Genomic DNA, 17,124 nt, shown 5'->3' on the forward strand with positions numbered 1-17,124 from the left:
CATGCGCCGAGTAACTCACCTGATTCCCCAATGCCTGCCCATCACCTACAAAGCACAAGTCAGGAGTGTGATGGAATACTCCCCACCTGCCTGGATGAGTGCAGCTCCCACAATACTCAAACTTGACTCCTTCCAGGACAAAGCAGCCTGCTTGATTGGCACCCCATCCACAAACATTCACTCTCTCAACCACTGACGTACAGTAGCAGCAGTGTGTATCATCTACAAGATGCACTGCAGGACTTCACCAAGGCTCCTTCGACAGCACCTTCCAAACCCATGACTTCTACCATCTAGAAGGACATGGGCAGTAGATAGATGGGCACACCACCTGGAAGTTCCCATCCAAGTCACTCACCATCCTGACCTTGGAATTATATTGCCGTTCTTTCACTGTCGCTGGGTCAAAATCCTGGAACTTCCTTCCTAACAGCACTGTGGGTGTACCTACACCACATAGACTGCAGTGGTTCAAGAAGGCAGCTCACCACCATCTTTCTCAGGGGCAGCTGGGGATGGGCAATAAATGCTGGCCCAGCCAACAAAGCCCACATCCTGTGAATGAATAAAAAAAAAGATAGATGTGTTCAGTCAAGATCTGCAGTGTGACGGGCAACATGGACAAATATCTTTCCCACAAAGCTCAGTCGGAAGATGCCTTGATAGTTGTAATCGCTGCAGTCGCCCTTGTTCTTGTGCAGGGTCACAGTCATTGCATTACGCATGTTCTGGGGCAATGGTCCCTCCCTCCAGCAGAGACAGAAAAGTTTGTGCAGATGCTACAAAAGTGCCGGTTCCCATGCTTGATGAGTGCAGGTAGGATAGCATTAGCACCTAAAGCTTTGCTGATGGCAAGCGAGTCAATAGCTTTGCAAAGCACTCCACTCTGGGTTTAATATCTAGCATTGGCATGACAGTCAGGCTTTCCATGGTGCCTGCATTAGGGGTGTGCAACCTTTTCGCGTGAGGGCCCACGTTTCAATTTTTTTCTGATGGGGTCGGTGAGCAAATTTCGGAAAGATAAGGCATTACAAATTCATCTTGCTATTAATCAAAACAACCAAAAAATGTGTTTTTTTATGAACAAGCTTCAAATGAGAAGACTAATTTATTAGCTTACTTTCTCATCACTATATTGAACTCTGATTTAGTGAGATATCTGGCCTGTAACCGCTCCACCAAGGTAGTAGGTGATTCCTAAATGACTTGACACTGCTAAAATAATTGGCCACCATGCATGTGAATTACCTGTCAATTACCGATGCATGCATAACCTAGCATGGTGGCTTTCCGGGGACAAATCAGGTCGACTCTTCCCCAAAGCACTTAGTGAAACTGGAATTCCCTCCCTAAACCCCTCTACCTCTTTTAAGACCGTATCTCTAGGTGTTGACCAGGAAAAAATAAATTAATTAATTGTCATAGGAATCCAAACGATGATAAATTCTAAATATAAATGTGTTGAAACAGTTCTCTATTAATAACAGTGACTTCTCCTCCATGCTTCCTACAACATTAGCCAGTATTTTTGCACCACACATTCAGATTTTCAAAGGTATGCAAAATTGACGACACCATTCTGTAACGTTGAAATCGGAGCAAATGAATGCAACAAAAAGGACAAGCTGCACAGCAAAAACTTTCTTGAAGGCTCAAACCTGAAGGCGCTGCAATCTGCAGAGCCAAGCCATGTAGACCAGAAAGATTCCACATTCAGGTGCTGACTGGATGGCCTTAGCTAGACTGGAAGCGAGCATGTTATAATTGGCTTCATCACTTTTGACTTAGTGAAGTGAAAGATTGGATTTGACTGAAGACTCTCGATGGCTGAATACTATGCCACCATTCACTACCTTTACACAAAATCATGGAGGAGGCTATCAACTTCCTGACTGCTCCCACCCCCTGGCAGACAGCCGCTCCCTTGCAGCCTCTCCCCGACCCCGGCAGTCTCTCTCAGCCCCACACCTCTGGCAGGCCGCAGCACCGTTTTCTCTTTCTCGTTTTCTCTTCCTCCACCTGCTGACAGCAAGCAGGCCCCTCTTGCCCGCACCTCCCCAGCAGACTGACCACCGGCGGTGCTCAGGCCTCAGGCTGAGCACTGCCAATCACCTTCCCATTGCTCACTGCACCCCCAAACATAGACTATTTCTTTGCTGTGTTTTCTGCAGCAAACATAGGAGAGAAACAGCCTGTGATTGGAGGGGCAGCTCCTTACAGAATCTGTCACCTCCACTTTGTGTATTTTAAACACTGGTTGGTGGTCCGGATAGCGGGCCTTCTGTTGAACAACCCCCTTTAGAGCTCCCTCCTTAACAGTGACCTCCCTCGGGTGCGACTCAAGATAGTGTTCCACTCATCTGTCTAACTGTTTATTACAGTCTGTGATGACCTCCCCTGTCCTTGTTTTCAATAGAGCTGTTTTCTATGCTGATGGACCTATTGCCTTTTTGATCCCTAGATATGTGCCCCTGGCATTCCCTGTGTTGAAGGACATCTGGATATTCTGTCAGAATAATAACCAGTTGTCATTGGAACACCGCCTAGCAGCTTGTTGGACTTTACTTCAAGCAGCTCTTCATGCATTCAGAAATTTTTTTGCTCAGTTCTTGTTTGTAATTAATGAGTGGACTGCTTGGCTTCAATGGCAGTTTCCATAGAGATGTTAATCGTGCACCAGTCAGCATTTTTCCATTCTTGTGTGCCATATGTTGAGTGCGGTATTGTCGATGGTTTCTGAAAGTATGTTCCATTTTGCTCCTGCACTCTGTGTGGGAATCCTGGAGAGCATCTTTTTAGCTTAATCGTGGAACAAAATAAACACACAAAATGCTGGAAAAACTCAGCAGATCTGACAGCATCTGTGGAGAGAGAAACAGAGTTAACGTTTTGATTCTGTATGACCCTTCTCCAGAGCTGAAGAAGGGTCATACAGACTCAAAGCGTTAACTCTGTTTCTCTCTCCATAGATTCTGTCAGACCTGCTGAGTCTTTCCAGCATTTTCTGTTTTTATTTCAGATTTCCAGCATCTGCAGTATTTTGCCTGAATTGTGGAACTATTGGTTTTTATCTGGGTAGGCAGGAAGTTATACCTGGATGGCATTTCTGCTTTGATAAGACTTCATGGGTTGCATCGTCACCATGCCAGGGAGTTCTCTATATCACAGTCAACGCTGTGGTAGTTGCTTGTTTTGAGAATGCTTTTCAGAGAATTAAGCCTGCTGATAATCAGATGCAGCTGACGTCAATGCCCTGATCTTGGATGTTTCCCAGAATGTGGCATGGTTTGTTCTGAAAGAAGGTGTTAGTTCCATAAAGCTTGTGGTAGCAGCAAACAAGTAGACTCTGTATCCATTCTCATTTATCTTTCTCAGGTCATAATGTCTGAAGCAGGAGGCCCATGCAGCATGCCTGCACACACACTTGCATTGAAATCCCCCAGTAGATGAAGATGTTCTGACTTAAGGATTCTGCTGATAGCAGTTCCAAGCTCCTCATAGAATTTGGCCTTTCACCTCTGTCGTGGAGCACAGCATTGGCACATAGATACTCATGAGGTTAACTGGCCCTGTTTGAGTTGAGAGGTGGATAGAGAGAATACATTCTGAACCATGATGGGATAATAATTACCCTGTAGTTTTATTGGACATGGCATTTATAGGTCATGTATGGCAAAAAGCTCAATAATGTGGAATAAACACTCAAGAAGTTTGTTGCAATTTACTTCACCATGTTTGCATCTTGTTCGAAATTGACTTAGGCCAGGATTTTCCATGCCATCTGGCGTCAGGCAGGTGGTGTGAGCAGACTATATGGCACAGTTGGTTTAATGATCGTGTCAGCACTCGCAGTCATCAGTGCCAGGCTTCACAGACAGCATCACACCACTTTTAGGGGGGCTCACTGCAGGTCTCTACCTACCAGATCAGCCATATGTGGGTGGCTTTTCAATGGCTGCAGGGCTATGGCTTGCTTGGGGAAGAGGGAGAAGTGGCCTCAGGCAAGGGAAAAGGCTGCAGGATGAGGGCTGTATTGAGGTAGGAGGGTAACCCAGGATGTGTATGTGGTGGGGAGCACATGTTGATCTTTGCAAGTGGACTCAAAATGGTGAGGGCTGAAGAGGCAGTCTCCAGAGGAGATGAGGCCAGATGGACATGTTAGAGGGCATGTGTGAGAGAATGGGTGGTTATGTCCCTTGAGTTGGCAATGAGTGAGATGCCAGCGAATGTGTGATGGGCTTGAGTGTGTGAGTTTAGAATGATGAAATGGTTGCCATACCCTGGCTGCACAGATGAGATCATTCACCCTCTATCTGCATTGGACGGCCAACTTCTTCTGTGTCGCATTGGCATTGATCAGCACTGCCACCACCTCCCAAGCCTGGTTGGTCACAGCGCTGCCCATCCTGCGGACAGAGCGGGCGTAGGGGATATCGTGGCAAGCCTTCATGGCATCCAAATGGTGTTCCAGTGACAAGTCACTAAACCTGGGGGCTGCAGTCTTTTTGCCTTTCGTGGACATCTTCCCCACAGCAGTCCTGGTCTGGAAGCACCAAGATATGTCCGTGCATCTGAACTTCAAATATGATGCCTGGCGTGATGAAGCTTCGAGGTGATGGCGTGGCAGGCAAATGAGAGCCTACCCACCATCGAAACGGTGTTTCCCGGGAATGCATACGATGTGAAAAGCCACCATTGCGGCTGGCGGGTAAAACATCTTTTACCGCCCGCTACCACACTTAGAGCAAATCTGGGATGATTCTGCCCTTAGTGTCGCTTTAAACCAATGTAGTGTTTCTTCATGTAACATAGACATGAAGCTAGTTGTACTGATTTAACTCTCGTTTTTTCTTTGAAAAGGATCCAAAAACAGGCAAAGGATGAGAGAGAACAGAGTGAATTGATGTGGCTGAATGATACAAAAGATGAATTCGGACAATCACCCAGACAAATGCAACCACCCACTTCTGCACCACAAATAAATATAAACAATCCAAAGCAACAAGAACAATGCAAAAATAGAAAGAATTTTGAAGAATCGTCCCTGGAAAGTTTTAGTAGTATGCCAGATCCAGTTGATCCTACCATGGTGACAAAAACATTTAAATCCAGAAAAGCCTGTGCACAGGCCAGTCTAGCTTCCAAGGACAAAACTCCAAAGGGAAAATGTAAAAAGACCTATCCACATCAGAAAAATCACCAGGAAATTAGTGCAGGTATGATTTGTGCTCTGGTTTATTTTTTAAGTACGCATATGAATTTGTTTTTTTAAAACCATCATTACTCAGGGCAAGTTTTATTATCACATGTATATTATGGTAAAGTGAAATTCATTTTTAAAATTGATCATACATTGTGGAATAGGAAACCAAATATGCATTTCATTAGATTTGAAATCCAGACTTGGGAAAGCCAGATCTTTCGCATGCATTTGAACAACTGACCCAGGATAAGGTAATGTTGCAAATCTGCTTCTTGCTTGGCATTTGGTTTTAAGTAAGCTCCCCCTGTAGGTACACTTTCACTTGTACAGATTAGAAGAGTAGTTTGTGTGCAGCTGATTCCTGTGTTTCTGTTTCTAAATCTGCCCCCCTTATGCAGGTAGCAGAATCTTAGACCGACATAGTGGGTCAAAAGCTCTACTATTGTCATAAGTTAACCAGTTTTAACATTGTAATTACAGAGATGCTACTCTTCTGCGGTTCAAAATAAAATGTGTCACTGTGAAATCACCTTATTTGTAAAGGTGTTAATTATTTGTTATCAGGAGAAAACATCTCTAATTTCTAACAAAGCAATTTCAACAAATTGATGTTTAAATTTTAAACCCCTTTTTCCATTCTGTGAAGTCTAAATTTCTGTGACCACTCTTAAGATGGATGTATTCGATTTGATCACATGATTTGGGAGTGAAGCTGCTTTTGATCGATTTTGTGCATCCGCATTTTGATGTGATTTTCTTGCACAAACAGTGACAAACCTGAAGGTTACTTCTGAAGAAGTCATATTCAGCATGAAACACAAAATCTCCCCCTCTCCACAGATGCTGTCAGACTTGCTGAGTATTTCCAGCACTTTTTTTATTCCTGAAGGTTACTTGGTGGATTCATTCAGGTCAGATGTTCTTTCTTTTAATGCATCTTTCCAGTGATATAGGGAGTGACAAGGTATTGGAGGTATTGGCAGGCTTAAAAGTGGACAAATCGCCAGATCCGGATGATATGTGTCCCAGACTGCTGAGGGAGGCAAGGGAGGAGATTGCGGGGGCTCTGACCCAAATTTTTAATTCTTCTCTGGCCACAAGGGAGGTGCCGGAGGACTGGAGAACAGCTAATGTGGTTCCGCTAGTTAAGAAGGGTTGTCGAGATAAGCCAGGGAACTACAGGCCAGTGAGTCTCACGTCAGTGGTCGGGAAACTATTGGAGAAAATTCTGAAGGAGAGGATCTACCTCCACTTGGAGAGGCAAGATTTGATCAGGGATAGTCAGCATGGCTTCGTCAGAGGGATGTCATGCCTAACAAATTTGATTGAATCTTTGAGGTGGTGACCACGTGTGTAGATGAGGGTAGTGCAGTTGATGTAGTTTATATGGATTTCAGCAAAGCCTTTGACAAGGTCCCACATGGGAGACTTATAAAGGAGGCAAATGCACATGGGATACAGGGTAATTTGATAAGGTGTATTCAAAATTGGCTTAGTAGTAGGAGACAGAGGGTGATGACAGAAGGATGCTTTAGTGACTGGAAGCCAGTGTCCAGTGGCGTACCACAGGGATCTGTGCTGGGTCCCCTATTATTTGTCATTTATATAAACGACATAGATGACTATGTGGGGGGTACAATTAGTAAGTTTGCGGATGACACAAAGATTGGCCGGGTGGTTAACAGTGAGGTTGAGTGTCTTGGGCTACAGGAAGATATAGACGGGATGGTCAAACGGGCAGATAAGTGGCAGATGGAATTTAACCCTGAAAAGTGAGGTGATACACTTTGGAAGGAGTAATTTGACAAGGAAGTATTCAATAAACGGCATGACACTAGGAAGTTCTGAGGAACCAAGGGACCTTGGTGTGTGTCCATAGATCTCTGAAGGCGGAGGGGCATGTTAGTGGGGTGGTGAAAAAGGCATATGGGACACCTGCCTTTATTAATCGAGGCATAGATTACAAAAGTAGGGAGCTCATGTTGGAGTTGTATAGAACCTTGGTGAGGCCACAGCTGGTGTACTGTGTATAGTTCTGGCCGACACATTATAGGAAGGATGTGATTGCACTGGAGGGGGTGCAGAGGAGATTCACCAGGATGTTGCCTAAGATGAAACATTTAAGTTATGAAGAGAGGTTGGATAGACTTGGGTTGTTCTCGTTGGAGCAGAGAAGACTGAGGGGGGCGACCTGATCGAGGTGTACAAGTTTATGAGGGGCATGGACAGGGTGGATAGGGAGCAGCTGTTCCCCTTAGTTGAAGGGTCAGTCACGAGGGGACATAAGTTCAAGGTGAGGGGCAGGAGGTTCAGGAGGGATGTGAGGAAAAACTTTTTTACCCAGAGGGTGGTGATGGTCTGGAATGCGCTGCCTGGGAGAGTGGTGGAGGCGGGTTGCCTCACGTCCTTTTAAAAAGTATCTGGATGAGCACTTGGCACGTCATAACATTCAAGGCTGTGGGCCAAGTGCTGGTAAATGGGATTAGGTAGGTCAGGTGTTTCTCACGTGTCGGTGCAGACTCGATGGGCCAAAGGGCCTCTTCTGCACTGAGAGATTCTGTGATTCAGTGACAGCAAGTTTGCAAATATATTTTGCGATTGGCACTAGCTGCACAAGATACAGGCATTGAGAGCCAGTGCCACACACAACTAATATAAAAGCAACTGCTAATAATCTGTTGCTATGTTGTATTTCACTTTAGGTTCTGAACCCTCATCTCTGAAGTGTAAATTTAACTGATCCTTCTGTACAAGGTTGACTAATAACCTTATATTCTGTTAGGCTCTATGAGATGAGAGTTGCTTTACTACACAACATTTCATTACTATAATGCAATGAATTACATATCGCGATAAAATACTGGCAGCATCAGATTGCACCAAGTATTCTTTGGACTAATATTTTGGAATTTACAGTACAGTTTGTGAACATCAATTTAGCCACATGTTATCAAATGTACTAAATGCCTATTATAGATAATGCAGAGCAAAATTCCAGCCCATAATTGTAAATATGGTCTTGTAAGAATCTGTTATCCTAGTTGCATTGACTTCTCAAATAGACCAATTTTTCCAGGTAAATTTCAAAAATGATAGATGCATTAGCCCTAATTCTATAGAAATGTTGTATTAAAAGCCTTGGGAGAAAATACTTATAAGTATGTGAATGAGTATTTATTTTTCAAGTCTTATTACTAAGCTCAAGCACTTTCTGATAGGTTTTGAATCTGCAAGTATTTCCAGTGCAAGTGAACGTTGTCGAGAAAAAATCTGCCATTCCACACAGACAGAAGAATTTTTCAAACCTCGGACTTGCAGTGCAACCAAAGATGAAGTGGAAGAAAAGTCAAAACGAAATAAATCAAGTGACCTCTCCTCTGGTATGTTGTTATGATGGTGTTACCTCATGTTAATTTTATCTGTCCTGCCAATATACTGTAAAAAGAGAGAGTCTGTGATTAATGTAAAAGTCTCTCATAATTGAAATAATATTGATGTTCTGTGACACCAACACAGAATAATACCAATTACTATTGTAATAATTCTATATTAGTGATAACTGCGCTATTTCACAAATAACTAGTTTTGTAAATGAAGCCTTTCAGACCAGAAGATTGAGTACTAAAGCTGCTTAACCCAGAGTAGATTCAAAATAATTTGTATGCAGATTGGGGAAGCATCCCTCTTAAATTGTGGAATCATTTCCCCAGAATTTTGTGACCCCTTGTACGCAGGCACTCAAGTTAATGATCTTTCCTAGTGTTCACACTTCCAGATCAGTGATCGTGTTGGTGCAGAGGAGCAAATAAATGGAACAGCAGTATAATACTTGGCCATTATTTTATTCGAGTAGTTCCAAGTGTAAATGGAACTGTAAGATGGTAGGGTGTACATGGGAAGCAGCATGATGTCTATCCTGTTGATGTATTCAGTTTTAAAGTAAATTGCTGTATTTTTTCTTTTAAATGTTCAGTGTACAAATTATGGAAGCTCACTTCTGAATACAGTTAATATGACATACAGTTTTTTGGGAGAAACTCTTGAAGCTGGTTTATTATCTATTGAAGTGAATGACAAATGACCAGTTGCTTTAGCCAAAAAGTCATACTGTCTAAAATACAAACTAGTGGCCCTGATATTTCAGGTAGTGGCAGCCCATGAAGATATAGCTAGCTCTGTGGTGCAGACTTCCCCTTTGCCAGCAGTTGTTTAAATCTGGTGCCAAATCAAGGTGATGCTAGTAAGCAGCCAAATCACATTAAGGTATTCTCTCAGCAAACCGGGAAATCCAAAGCAGTGATTTAATTTACTTTTAAATTTCAGATAGCAAAATAAATGATTGTTTTGAATAAGATAGATACCAAAATAAACATACTTTAAAAAAATAAAATAAAATGTGGATTTTTTAATCAAATGGCAAAATTTAACATTGCACAAATATAAACTTAGCTCTAGGGACCAGCAAGAGTCTTTCACAGTAATTATGAAGTTAATATACCATTAAAAACCCAGTTGCATCTCCTTCAACGACGTGTAACTTTTATAAGGATTTTTACAACGAGACTAACCATTGTGTAAAAATGGAGATTCTTATCAGTTCAAAGGTTGCTGCAGCCAAGCGAAGGCCTCAATAGCATATGCTCTGGAGAAGTGTAAAATTACTGACAACTTCTGGATTTCTGTTAATCTGTGCATGTGTAGACTCCCCAAGTTGCTGTGGAGTAACAACAGTGGACAGTTTTGCTGTCATTTCCAGACAATTATATGTCATTACCACAACACACATCCATGCACACACCCCATTGGAAAAGGTGAATGGGAGGATATTACCACTTTATCTTTAAAGTAATATACCTGGAAGTCCAGGTCCTCAATATGCCTTTTCAATTGAATAGGAAGATAGGGTACAAGTGGCCTATGATATTTGGCTTATGATTTACACTTCCCTTATGTGTCTCTTCCTAGTGAATCACAGGATTGCATGGTTGAGATTGAAATATTACCATAAATTGCTGTCACCTTACTTTAGTAACCCAAAGGGGAAGATTTCATGCCAAATTCTGTCAGAAATTTGGCATCTTTTCTTGTAGCGGAACTGAAATACACCTCAATATGGATTTTATTTGTAAACAGTGTGAAGAGAATATCATTTTTCTGAATACTGTCATGGGATACTATAAAGCAGGCTTGAGGGGGCTGTGTGTGTGGGACTAATTAATTAAGCTGACGACAGTCCGACTGCAAAGTCATAAATCATCAAAGGGATTAAGTGTAAAAGTAGGCATTTTTTGAAAATGGAGATAAACAGGCTAAGATGAGATCCCAGTATCACAGAATTGTTATGGTATAGAAGGAGGCCAATTGTCCCATTATGTCTGAATGGGAATTTGTATTAGAAGATAAGTGAGGAGTGAATTGTTAGCTGTTGAATTTCAAAGAGGCATAACAGAAAGTTTTGCAACTGGCAAAGATTGTAAATCAATTAGTTTATTTTTCCCAAAAGTGCTGGCCATAATGACAGCATGAAAGATTTTTATATTCTAGGAAAGGAAACTTCCAGAGAAAGTTTAGAACAATGGGTTTAGAGAAGTGCTTGTTTGTTCCCGAGAACAAGGTTTTGCTACAAGCCTTAGATTTCCATTGTCGAGAGAGAGGGAAGCTTGTGAAATACCTCCCATATAGCAACAGTGGGTGCCTTGTGGTAATATTGCCAGATGTTTTATAGATTAAAGATCTATTTGGACTGTTGCCTGGAAAAGGGTGCTTATTTGGGAGTCTAGCTATGTAGAAATCTTTTGGGAAGTGTATAACACTAAATTTAACTGTATAACCGTAATCTTGTGTGTTTTTCTTTTCTTTGGTTAATAAATGTTTTAATTTAATATTTAAAATCTCCAAAAGCGGTAGTGGAATTTTTATTTAGACCACAAGACGTAGGAGCAGAAGTGGGCCATTCAGCCCATTGCGTCTGCTCTGCCATTCAGTGAGATCATGGCTGACCTGATAATCCTCAACTCCACTTGTCTGCCTTTTTCCCATAGCTCTTCATTCCCTTACTGATTATAAATGTCTATCTCAACCTTGAATATAAGACATAGGAGCAGAAATTAGGCCATTCAGCCCATCGAATCTGCTCCGCCATTCAATCATGGCTGATAAGTTTCTCAACCCCATTCTCCCGCCTTCTCCCCGTAACCTTTGATCCCCTTACCAATCAAGAACCTATCTATCTCGGTCTTAAATACACTCAATGACCTGGCCTCCACAGCCTTCTGTAGCAATGAATTCCATAGACTCAGCACTCTCTGGCTAAAGAAATTTCTCCTCATCTCTGTTCTAAAAGGTCTTCCCTTTACTCTGAGGCTGTGCCCTCGGGTCCTAGTCTCTCCTACTAATGGAAACATCTTCCCCACATCCACTCTATCTAGGCCTTTCAGTATTCTGTAAGTTTCAATCAGATCCCCCCTGATCCTTCTAAACTCCATCGAGTATAGACCCAGAGTCCTCAAACGTTCCTCTATACTAAACGACCCAGCCTCTACAGCCCTCAGGTAAAGAATTCCACAGATTCACCATCCTCTGAGAGCAGAAATTCCTCCTCATCTGTCTTAAATGGGCAACTCCTTACTCTGAGATTATGCCCTCTCCCAGAAGGAAAAATAGGCTCTCAGCAGCCACCCTGTCGAGCCCCCTAAGAATCTTATATGTTTCAATAAGGTCGCCTCTCATTCTTCTAAACTCCGATGAGTGCAGGCCCAACCTACTCAACCTCTCCTCATAAGAAAATCCCTCCACACTCGGGATCAACCTAGTGAACCTTCTCAATGCCAGTTTTTCTTTACTTAGATAGGGAGACCAAAACTGTTCACAGTACTTCAGTTTGGCGGGTGCACACCGGAGTCGGCTGCGCGCCCGCCAAACTGTCAAAGACCTATTAAGGCCATTTAAAAAGCAATTAAAAGAATTAACAGAGCTGTCCGTCCAACCTTAAGGTTGGTGGGCAGGCGAAGAGCCCAGCTGGCCTTCGCATTTATCATGAAACCTCATCCACAGGCAGGATGATGTTTCATGAAGGCTTTATAAATTAAATAAAATTTTTATTAAAATTCATTGACATGTCCCAGCTTGTGTGACATTGTCACATGAGGGGACATGTCTGAATATTTTTATTTCTTTATTTCAAATAATAATAATCAAAGTAATCCCCCTGAGGCAGCTCCATGCTTCAGGGAGATTTCTGTGCTCTTTCACACGCATGCGCGAAAGACCACAGAGCCCGACTCTCCCTCCTCCCCCAGCCCGCACAGGGAGCGCTCAGCACTTCTGGGTGCACGCCACACTGGGCAGGCCTTTATTGGCCTGCCCCACGTAAAATGGCGGCATGCAGCCGCTCCTGCTCAGTACCCCTGATGGGGAGAAATTTCTCCCCCTTGTGTTATCTTCACCACTTGCCTTCCCATCTATTTTTATGTCATCCGCAAACTTGGCGATAGTATATTCACTTCCCTCATCCAAGTCATTAATGTATATTGTAAATAATTGTGGCCTCAGCACTGACCCCTGTAGCATTCCACTTATTACAGGTTGCCATCCTGAAAATGCCCCTCATCCCAACTCTCTGTCTTCTATTAGTTAGCCAATCCTCTATCCATGCTAATATACTGCTCCCAACACCATGGGCTCTTATCTTATTAAGTAGACTTATGTGTGGTACCTTATCGAACGCCTTTTGGAAATTCAAATATATTGCATCTACTGGTCCCCTTTATCTATCCTGCGTGTTACTTCCTCAAAGAATTCTAATAAATTTGTCAGGCATGATTTCCCCTTCATGAAGCCATGCTGACTCTGCTTGATTATATTATGCATTTTTAAATGCTCTGCTGTTACACCCTTTGTAATAGATTCTAACATTTTCCCAATGATAGCTGCTAAGCTAACTGGCCTATAGTTATCTGTTTTTTGTCTCCCTTTTTGAATAAGGGTATTACATTGGCAGTTTTCCAGTCCTCTGGGACTTTTCCAGAATCTAAGGATTCTTGGAAGATTACCACCAGTGCATCCACTATCTCTGTAGCTACTTCCTTTCCAGGGGGCTTATTGGCCTTTTGCCCCATCAGTTTCACTAATACTTTTTCTCTAGGGATAGTTATTGTATTTATTCCCTCCCCCTTTTTGCCCCTTGATTATTTAGTATTTTTGGAATTATTATCCTCCACCATGAAGACTGATACAAAGTATTTATTCAATTCCTCTGCCATTTCCTGGTTCCCCATTATTATTTCCCCAGCTTCATTCTCTAAGGGGCCTATGTTAACTTTGACCTCTCCTTTTTTATATACGTAAAGAAGCTCTTACTGTCTGTTTTTATATTACTTGCTAGTTTGCGCTCCAAGTTTATTTCCTCCCTCTTTATTGATTTTTTGGTCATCTTTTGTTGGTTTTTAAAACTTTCCCAATCCTCTGGCTTTTCACTAATCTTTGCCACATTATACGTTTTTTCTTTCAATTTGACACTATCCTTAACTTCCTTGGTTAACCATGGTTGGTTTACCCCCTTCCTAGTATCCTCCTTCCTCACTGGGATATATCTTTGTTGTGAGTCATGGACTTTTTTTTAAACGCCTGCCATTGTTCAACAACTGTCTTTTCTGCTAAACTCCTTTCCTGGTCCACTCCAGCCAGCTCTGCCTGCATTCCTTTGTGATTACCCTTATTTAAGTTTAGCACGGTTGTTTTTGACCCAAGTTTCTCACTCTCAACCTGATTGCTAAATGCTACCATGTTATGGTCACTGTTTCTAGGGGATCTTTTACTCAGAGTTCATTTATTAAACCTACCTCATTATATACATTACCAGATCCAAAATAGCCTGATCCCTGGTTGAATCCACAACATATTGATCTCGGAAACTGTCCCGAATACACTCAATGAATTCTTGGTCATGGCTTCCTCTGCCATTTTGATTTTCCCAATCTGCATGAAGATTAAAGTCACCCATGATTAATGTACTGCCTTTTTTACATGCCCCCATTATCTCCTGATTTATTCTCTGTCCCTCTGCCCTATGGTATAGCTATTGTTAAGGGACCCATAGACTATACTTCTGTCTTCAGTGCACATACCTCTCATAATAGAAAAAAATTCCAAACATTGTGGTAGTTTGGCCAGGTTTTCCTTTGGGATTTGGTCACCCAGCAGTTACCACCTGCCATGTCATAACAACAGTTTACTTTAAGCAAATAGTCTTGTTTTAGACTTGAGCACCAGATTAATTTTGAAATAGTGAAAGTAACATTATTGGTGCATGACACAGGTTTATGGTACATGGAGGACTGAGGTCGTAAGTCTGTCTTTATATTTGAAAAAATATAAACATGGAAACAATAGCCACTTAGTTTATATCTTGAGAGGGGAGTTTAGTGAGCACAGATCTGTAGTTTGTAAATAGCAACTGAGAAAGTGTATTCAATCTTGTGGGTTTTCTTTCACTCAACGATTTGATGTTTCGAAGGTATTGACAGTCTGTCACTGGCTATTGTCATAATCATGCCAATTTACTTGGAGGTTGGTCATACACTGTCATTGATTCTGTTCATGAATTAGTCTGCCTGAACTAACCCACTCTTCCTATCAAAAAGGTGTTGGGTTTTTACAACAATCGACAATGGCTTCATGGTCATCATTAGACTTTTAATTCCAGATTTTTTTAATGGATTCAAATTCCACCATCTGCCATAGTGGGATTCGAACCCAGGACCCCAGAGCATTACCATGGGTCTCTGGATTACTAGTCCAGCAACAATACCACTACACCATTGCCTCCCCTTTGTGGGAAGCATTTCACCTCATCTTAATAGATATATTTGGGACACTTGCCTTTGTCAATCGAGGCATAGATTACAAAAGTAGGGATGTCATGTTGTAGTTGTATAGAACCTTGATGAGGCCACAGCTGGAGTACTGTGTGCAGTTCTGGCCTTCACATTATAGGAAGGATGTGATTGCACTGGAGGGGATGCAGAGGAGATTCACCAGGATGTTGCCTAAGATGAAACATTTAAGTTATGAAGAGAGGTTGGATAGACTTGGGTTGTTTTCGTTGCAGCAGAGAAGACTGAAGGGGCAACCTGATCAAGGTGTACAAGATTATGAGGGGCATGGACAGGGTGGATAAGGAGCAGCTGTTCCCCTTAGTTGAAGGGCCAGTCACGAGGGGACACAAGTTCAAGATGAGGGGCAGGAGGTTCAGGGGGGATGTGAGGAAAAATGTTTTTACCCAGAGAGTGGTGATGCGCTACATGGGAGGGTGATGGAGGCGGGTTGCCTCACATCCTTTAAAAAGTACCTGGATGAGCACTTGGCACATCATAACATTCAAGGCTATGGGCTAAGTGCTGGTAAATGGGATTAGGTAGGTAGGTCAGGTGTTTCTCACGTGTCGGTGCAGACTCGAAGGGCCTCTTCTGCACTGAGAGATTCTGTGATCCTGTGATCTGAAAGCTGTTATTTACTTTCGAAGTGCTTTGCTGTTGTTGCATTATTTTCAAAATGAGCAATAAAGAACTTCATTTAATTTTGTGTGCATGTAATATTTCTAGCTTTTTAGTTGAGGCTTCATTTTTCACTTGTAATCCCTTTCCTACAGTGCAGTAGATAATTTTTCCACGACAGTACACAGTATTCAGTACAAATTACTACCTGTCTTTGTCCCTTTTTCCTACAGCACATACTAGGGGAGCACTGCTTGAATCTAACAGAAATGCATGCAGTGAAGCACCAGGTAACGTACTGAATTTAGTGTCACTTTTAATCAAATTACCATGAAAAAAATAGTTCTTTTGTACTTTTACTTTGGGTTGTGTTCTGTGACTTTGTACTTTTTCTTCATTTAGCAGTTTCTAATTACTGTTTAATGAAGCAAAGTCCAGTTGATTTGAAACTAGTTTTTTCTCTGCAATTCAGTTAAACGATAATTAACATCAACAATTTGTATTTATGTAGCATCTTTAAAATAGTAAAACATCCCAGGGCAGGGCATATCACAACACCATTATCAAACAAAATTTGACGCCAAACCATTTGTTATTAGGACATAGGAGCAAAACCTTGTTCAAAGAGGTGGGTTTTAAGAAGTATCTTAAAGGAGGGCAAAGAGATTTAGGGAAAGAATTTCAGAGTTTAGGGCCCTGGTAGCTGAAATCATGGCGTGATTAAAATCAGGGGTGCTCAAGAGGCCTGGATTGAATAAGTGCAGATATCTCTGATGGTTATAAGGCTGGAGGAGATTCGAGTTGGGGAGGATTTGAAAATTAGGATGCAAATTTCAAAATGGTGGATGACTTAACCAGGAGTCGATGTACGTCACTGAGCACACGGGTGATGGTCAATGTATCCTCTAGTTTTCTTGTAGGGCACAGGCAATTTAAATGCGCAGGCCCTTTAAATTTTTTTTTGCAGCCACCCACACATCGTAACTTAAAGGGGTTTATTTGTGTGCAGCCTATGCAGGAACTTTCAGGTTACTGTATGAACATGTAGCTTAAAGGGAACGTTAGTGGTGGTATATGTCCAAGTCAGAATGGTTTGACTTGGGGGAGAGGTCCCTCCTGCATTTGTCCTCAGAGTTCATGTGTTTGGGTGTTGCTGTTGAAGAAGCCTTGGCAAATTGTTGCAGCCCATCCTGTAGACATTTCCAGTCATTGAAACTAATTTATGGAGAGTTCTTTCTACATTGTTAACGCTTGTCTATTTGTGGATTGATCAGAATGAGGTTGATGGTGCTCACAGATACCCCTCGTAACTGGATTGCCCATTCTTCTAACAAGAGGGTAAAGTGGAGCGTTTTTCTGGTTGCAAACATTGTTTTAATCTAGTGCAGTTAATTGGTAGTAGCTACTGAATTATGAAATATATTTAAT

The 17,124-nt window shown here is 42.0% G+C and overlaps 1 protein-coding gene across 2 annotated transcripts in view; it reads left to right on the forward strand.

Moving 5' to 3' along the window:
* pcm1 (pericentriolar material 1) overlaps positions 1-17,124 on the forward strand; it is a 163,552-nt gene that overhangs the window by 104,261 nt on the left and 42,167 nt on the right. For both annotated transcript variants that reach the window (XM_078548487.1, XM_078548477.1), the window contains exons 24-26: positions 4,861-5,216; positions 8,422-8,583; positions 15,930-15,986. In XM_078548487.1, coding sequence (XP_078404613.1) covers positions 4,861-5,216; positions 8,422-8,583; positions 15,930-15,986 — 575 coding nt within the window. The remainder of the gene's footprint in view (positions 1-4,860; positions 5,217-8,421; positions 8,584-15,929; positions 15,987-17,124) is intronic.

Source organism: Cetorhinus maximus, chromosome 1 (genome assembly GCF_964194155.1).
Source record: "Cetorhinus maximus chromosome 1, sCetMax3.hap1.1, whole genome shotgun sequence".
In the NCBI taxonomy this organism is placed as follows: domain Eukaryota; kingdom Metazoa; phylum Chordata; class Chondrichthyes; order Lamniformes; family Cetorhinidae; genus Cetorhinus; species Cetorhinus maximus.